The 7,017-nt window shown below is 35.3% G+C and overlaps 2 protein-coding genes across 2 annotated transcripts; one reads left to right on the top strand and one right to left on the bottom strand.

Annotated features, from left to right (window-relative positions):
• Positions 1–1,502: 1,502 nt before the first annotated feature.
• On the top strand, positions 1,503–3,251 carry LOC136200407 (probable E3 ubiquitin-protein ligase ARI8). The gene has a single exon (XM_065990792.1). The coding sequence runs from the start codon at positions 1,503–1,505 to the stop codon at positions 3,081–3,083; it is 1,581 nt and encodes a 526-aa protein (XP_065846864.1). The 3' UTR covers positions 3,084–3,251.
• A 425-nt stretch (positions 3,252–3,676) lies between these two features.
• LOC136235574 (uncharacterized) lies at positions 3,677–5,983 on the bottom strand. The gene is made up of 5 exons (XM_066025322.1): positions 5,485–5,983; positions 4,740–4,817; positions 4,510–4,609; positions 4,285–4,409; positions 3,677–4,211 (listed from the first exon to the last, which is right to left on the bottom strand). Exons 1-5 carry the CDS (start codon positions 5,851–5,853, stop codon positions 3,978–3,980), a joined length of 906 nt encoding a protein of 301 aa, XP_065881394.1. The 5' UTR covers positions 5,854–5,983; the 3' UTR covers positions 3,677–3,977.
• Between the last annotated feature and the right edge of the window lie 1,034 nt (positions 5,984–7,017).

The following is a 7,017-nucleotide window of genomic DNA, read 5'->3' as shown; positions in this document are numbered from 1 at the left end:
AATTCAAGTCATAATAATAACATAAAGCTAAGAAATTATTATTCTTCTTGCATTTGTATATGTAAAGTCGAGTTTTCTTTTATATATTTAAAATCAAGTTTCTTCTCACCAGTAATGCGAGAAGCAAGCAGACGATAAAGTATTAATTTATGGAAATTAATCTTGGACGGCTGAACTCGAACCTAATCGCAAGATTGTATGGAAAGAAAGAGAAGAATTTATCTTCGAGATTAAAAATTGGTTGAGTCACGTATTTATTATGAATTACATGCTTAAATCACTATTTGGACATCGATTGATCCAAAGAATCTTGTCATTTGGCGCTTGATCTATCCAAAATTTTATCATTTGGCCACTGAACTATCCCAATTGGTGAAATTTCAATCCAATTTGGATGGAAACTTAATAGAATTATTGATATATGATGATATTTTGATAATTAGACTTGATAAATTTTAGTTTAGAGATTTGTTTTCTTGTTTTAATCTCATTAATTATTTGGGTAAATCAACTTTAAAACGCACGACATGTCAAGCTCATATGTCAAAATATCACCACATATTATAAGGAAACAATTTTATCAAGACTTCATCATAATTAAGTAGAATTTCATCAATTTGAATAGTTTATGGTCCAAATGTGACCAAATAATAAATTAGTAGTCAAATATTAAAATTTTAAATAAATCAGAGTCTAAATAACATTTTATACCAAATTACAAATTGTAATTCATAAGTGAATTTCATCTTGTAATTTATAAAAAAAATAAAAAATTTAAAAATAACTATAATAATAAAGTAATAATTTATACATTTGTGTTGTCGAAGAAAAAAAGAAAAAATAAAAGAAAATGTGAACAAAAAAAATACTAATCAAAGGAATTGAACTCTCACACTTGAAAACATTCCACTATGTCTTTACCATTCAAGCTAGCACTATTTCTTGTTATATATTTAAATCTATATACCTTCTAACCATAACTTTTTAATAATTATCAAATTTAAAAAAAAAAATCGATCGGAGGCCCCCGTAAGTCGGAGGCCCTAGGCCGCCGCCTAGGTGGCCTCCCCCTGGAGCCGGTCCTGCGTCATGTATTATAGAACAAAAAAATCTCTACAAAGACAAATATTGTGAAACGAATGAAGTACAATTTACTGTTTTTTTAGGTTTGAGTATAACTGTAGTTAGTGAAATTAATCTAACTTACAAATATTCAGATATTCATACATCATTTATAAATTATAATGTCCGTAAAATTACTCTTAACTGCGAACGTTACAGATTATAAACCATACAAATACAATTTCTTAGAATGGTGTGTAGCATAAAATAAAATCTGAAAAGAGTCAAAAATTAACTAACCCAACGTAACGTATGCTTCACAACCTTTCCAACTCCTTAACACTTAAGACTCTTTCTCTCTTCCTTGTTGTGCACTGCGCACTATCTCTTTTCTCCTTCATTAGGTTTTGTTTTTTTTTATTGTTTCAGCCATTAACAACATGCAGACAACTCCAAGCTCTCCTGAGGACGACTCCTACAACTTAGGCTACGATGATGATAATGATGATTATTCTGATGATGATTTCAGTTCTGATGATCATCATCAAGCCAACATTACCATTGATTCCACAATCCTCAACGAAATCGATATTCGTCAACGAATCGACGATGAAATCTCCCAAATCTCTTCAATCCTTTCTTTGCCAAAACCCTATGCAACTGTTTTACTTTGTTTCTTCAATTGGTCCGTCACAAAAATCCATGATTCGTGGTTTACTGATGAGTCTGGAGTCCGATTAAAACTCGGTTTGTTAGAGAAACCAGTTAGAGTTTCTGCTACGGAATTCACCTGCGGAATCTGTTTTGATTCATTTACTTGTAATGAGATCAGCTCCGCCGCCTGCGGCCATCCGTTTTGTAACGATTGCTGGTCTAGTTACATTAGTACGTCGATCAACAACGACGGTGTTCGGTGTTTGGTGCTTAGATGTCCTGAGCCGTCTTGTACTGTTTCCGTCGGACGGGATTTGGTTGGTAAATTGGTGAGTGAAGATGACATGGAGAAGTATTCAAGATGTTTGATTAGGTCTTATGTTGAAGGGAATAGTAACATGAAGTGGTGTCCCGGAGCTGGATGTGTTTATGCTATTGAGGCTGAGGGGAATGGAGGATTTGATGTTACTTGCCGTTGTCTTACTAGTTTTTGCTGGAATTGCGAGGAGGAAAGTCACCGTCCGGTGGATTGTGATACGGTGAAGAGGTGGATTTCGAAGAATCATTCGGAGTCGGAGAATGTGAATTACATATTAGCCTATTGCAAGCCTTGTCCAAAATGCAGGCGGCCAATCGAAAAGAATGAAGGTTGTATGCATATGGTATGCAGGGTTTGCTTACATAGTTTTTGCTGGTTATGTCTTGCCCCGTACGATAATCATATGAAATGCAATAAGTATTCGAGTAATGATGTAAAGAAGAAGGAGATGGCAAAGCAATCTTTAGAAAAATATACTCATTATTTCGAAAGATGGGATGCCAATAGGAAATCGAAGCTCAAAGCGCTCGAAGATTTTCAGAATGCGAAGAATGTGACATTCAAGAAGTTGAGTGAGGCTCAAGGCGTATGCGAAGAGTATCTTGATTTCCTAAATAAGGCTTGGTTGCAGGTGATTGAATGCAGGCGAGTCCTCGAATGGAGCTACGCATATGGATTCTATATGCCCGAAGAGGAACATGGCAAGAAGGAGTTTTTCGAGTACTTGCAAGGAGAGGCAGAGAATGGACTGGAAAAACTTCATGATTTCACAGAGAAAGAACTTGAACCATTCCTTGAGGCTTATGATCTTTCAGTGGATTTCAGTAAATTTCGTACAATGCTAATTGCACTTACTGTTGTGACTGGAAATTACTTTGAGAAGCTAGTAAGAGCATTAGAGAATGGTCTATCTGATGTAGTCCCGTCGTGTGACCTCCCGGCAGCTAGCAGTAGCAGCAAAGAAGTTGAAGATTATTGGCACTGTGATCGTTGCACATTCGCGAATCCTGGTGTTGTTTCTGAGTGCAGGATGTGTCACGGACAATGAAGATCGCCTTTTCTTTTTTCTTCATTAGACTAGATATTTAGTGATTATGTTAGCCCAAGTTTTCTCTTAGTTTTTCTTAGCAACTTTTGCCTTAACATTATTGATTTCAATCTCTAAATTCATGATTTATTCAGAGTATGATTATAAATTTGTTTGTGTTTGGCATTATAGAGGAATTTCATTCTTAATAGTAACCTATAATTTATCTATATAGGTAGAATCGTTTATAATTTTGAGTCAAAAAGTTTGTGACTTTACCACAACTGTTTTGGAACCTTTGAGTCCCATGCAATGCTTTTCAGGGTACGTATAAGATTTAGAGTTTCGGATTCTTTACAAAAATTTAAAGTGTTCGAAACTTAAAATCTCAGACAGTTTTACTTATATGAATACCTTAAAATTAGGAAAACTATAAAAAAAATCATCATATCTTACAATTACTTTTGCTTAACTACAATAAATGCATCTTTACTTGACTATCGAGTTTAGAGACTTTTCTCTTGTGTTCGTTAGAGCAACCTTTTGCACAAATTAGTGATCATGTTAGCTAAATTCTCTCTAGTTTTTCTTTATCTATGTCTGTGAATCCTCTCTAAACTCATGGTTTTAGTTTTTATTATAATGGACAAGGCTACATTCATTATTGATTTCTGATTCTGATCTTTTACATACTGAAACTTGCATTCCTAAAAACTACAAAATAAATGGAGGGCTTGGGCAGAATTCCTCCCCAATCGCCATCATAGGTTTGTGTTTGGAACATGTAATACAAGTATAAAGGATATTTCCTTTTCCTTCCTATCGAATCGTATCGTATAGCAGAAGACGAATATACAAAAGAATATTTGAATACATAAACAAAGAATGAACTTTGGTTGCTTCTTTCTCAGTTGCTCAACCTTGTTTAGCTAGCTGCTCCTTCCCCAAAACAGAAAGTTTGGAGAGTAAGAATATAGAAGCAGATGAAATCAGCACAGTTCCGGCGAAACAAGCTAGATCCAAACTAGTCAAAAGAGGTACATTCTTGAACTTGTCCAACAATCCTACTTGAAGTATCATTAAAATAGCATGCCCAATTTTTGACTTGGCTTCAGAAACTGAGTCCATTTGCACCCATGTTGGAAGACTCTGAAACAAGCACAGTCAATAAATTAGCATCAATAAAAGGAATCAGTACAAACAAGTTAAAAGAAATTCTTACCCTCAAAAAGAAATGGCCAAACAAGTTAGAAGCTGATGCATTCTTCTTCATGTTTTCTGATCCTACAAAGATAGCATACAGCCCAACTCCAAATATAAACAGGGCTGTTCCTATCAAGTACATGTCTGCATAAAAGATTAACAATTGTCACATTATTTTCATTGGTAAAGTCGAATGGACCGGGATTATAATAAAAAAATTTGGAGGAGAGGGCAAGAAATGTACCTATGGCTTCTATTAGTAGATGAACCATGTGCCCTTGGTCTGAACTGTGAGATGTTATACTGAAATAGTGAATATACGACTCTACAATGAGAACGCAACCCTGCAATATGGTGTGTCTGTCAAAATCTCTCCTATATACATATTAATGTAACTGATACAATAAGAAATTCAACCTTTATTTCTTTAAGAAGTTCAAAAATTAGAAGTAACATATGAAAGTAAGAAGTTACCTCTACAAAACATAATACTGAACCTAGTAAGGATCCCATCACAGCAAATAAGGTAAAGAATCTGCAATCAATTATAGCCTGCAACAAGGAAACAAATAAAGTGAGCAAGTTCATCTATAAAGGCTCTAAATTCAAAAGTTACCAAATTAAAGTTGAGGGGCCAAAGTAAGATTCTAGCTAAATATAGGGAGTTGTGACTAATGTTGTTGGCGCAACGGTAAAGGTTGTTGTCGTGTGACCAAGAGGTCACGGGTTCGAGTCTTAGGTTCGAGTCTTAGGAAGGCTTGTCCCCAGTACACTACAAGGGTGGGATCCCTCCCCGACCGTCGCTCAGCGGGGACGCGTAGTGCGACCGGCCCGCCCTTTTTTTTATAGGGAGTTGTGACTAATGCTGCCCATATGAAAGTCATATCATATGACGCATGATCAGCATCTAATTAATTAAACATTAGACATAATACAACATCTAATTAATTTAAAATTAGGCTTAATACATGAGGAAGTGGTCAATAAAATACATGAACTTTAGAAATGTCTACCTAAGTCCATTAAACTTGTTTAAAATGAATCATTGACCTATAGTAGAGTAACCTAAACATTTCAAATTGCCCAAATCTCCTCCCACACTGTCATCTAACAAGTTCAGGAAGGCTAATGAGATTCTAAGTACAAAGTTTAAGAGGCTAATTACATATAATTAAAGAAGACTGAAATTGCATAAACAATATAGTAAAGTTGGGGGAACCTTTTCAATGGCGAACTGAAGATGTAACTTCCATGATTTAGGTTGAACAGGTGGTGTCAAGACCTTAACCAAAGCATTACGAACAAATGGAAGCAAAGAAGCTAAATCTACAATATCCTCATCATTAGCCGGTGGATCCAGAGTGATCAAACTCCTTGTTGCAGCTGCTTTCACTGCTAAACCATCAGATTTCCTTTTATCACCAAGATCCGCTGAACCTGAACCTGAACCTTTTTTCTCCCCGCCCAAACCAGAAGCTTTGGCTTGGCATTTCAACGTTGAAACAGAGGAAGAAGACGAAGAAGCAGCTGAAGGAGAAACATGGCGCAGAGGCTTACAAGAGCGTAATAGGAGTCTTGTGGTAGACATGATTATGAATTAATGAGATCTTGATTTGTTTCTGGTTTTGAGTGTTTGAAGTTTGAATTGAATGGTGACTTTTGAGAGGGTTTAAGGGCTATATATATATGAAAGGGAAGATTCGGGGGCATATTTTTAGGTTAGATTGGAATGGAAAGGCAAGAGAAAGAGGCTCAAGTTTGGCGTTTTCCTTCATTTTCTTCTTCTTCTGGCAAAGGAGTGGTGCATTTGGTTTTGATTTGTGGAAATTTTGACGTCACGTGACTTTTACTGTTCTTCCATATGAACTCACAGCCGAACACGTGTCGAGAAGGATTTTTTTAGAACTTTTACGGCATATAAAGGACATGTGTGCTTTTGCAAATTGCAAAGGAAGGCAAAAGAGTAGTCAGACGCGGTTCACATACTGCCAACTGGCACCAAGTTTCCCATCTCCAGCTCCAAGGGGGTGGGAGCCATCTTTTGGGAAATTTTGCATACTCGGACGGTGCTGCTTCGTTAATTTGAATGACTAGTCATACAGTGATAATGTCATACAGTGAGTAGCAGTAGTTTAGAGCACCCAATGGGTGTCTCACTTGGTAAAAGTGATTCAATTGTTGAATCATTGCATTGGAAGAGAGGGTCTCAATTGAAGAGAGAGGAAAATTGTATCACAAAAGTGATACAGAGACCATGAGAATTATCTATTTGGCACTTTTATACACGCGCACATCAGTGGCTGAGATCGCGCCTCAGCAGTCGAGTGTGATACACACTTCTAAGAGGCGCGTTTAAACTACTGATGCCCTGCTGTGGGCAGTTACTTTTATTTTTTTTATTTTAAATTGAAACAAACGATGCTTAATTAATTGAGTCCATATTCATTTGTATAATATTTTATAAATTGAGTCCACATTATTACCGTTGGACATTTATTGAATTTTTTTTTTTTTGAACCTGTTGAATTATTTTTTTAATTGTATTTTTCAATTGTATTTTTTTTAAATTGTATTTTTCAAAATATGTCATTGTTTTTTTTTACCATCCACTATTTCGTGCTTTTATGTATTGTTTGGTAGAAAATAATTATAGATTTAATTGTATTTATTTTTTAAACTAATTTATAGATTAATTAAATTATTTAAATTGAATGATGAAATAATTAGATTAATTGTTTGATGGATAGAAATA

The sequence above is a fragment of the Euphorbia lathyris genome, chromosome 7, assembly GCF_963576675.1.
Source record: "Euphorbia lathyris chromosome 7, ddEupLath1.1, whole genome shotgun sequence".
Classification (NCBI taxonomy): Eukaryota; Viridiplantae; Streptophyta; class Magnoliopsida; order Malpighiales; family Euphorbiaceae; genus Euphorbia; species Euphorbia lathyris.
This window is presented reverse-complemented; position numbering and strand designations above follow the sequence as displayed.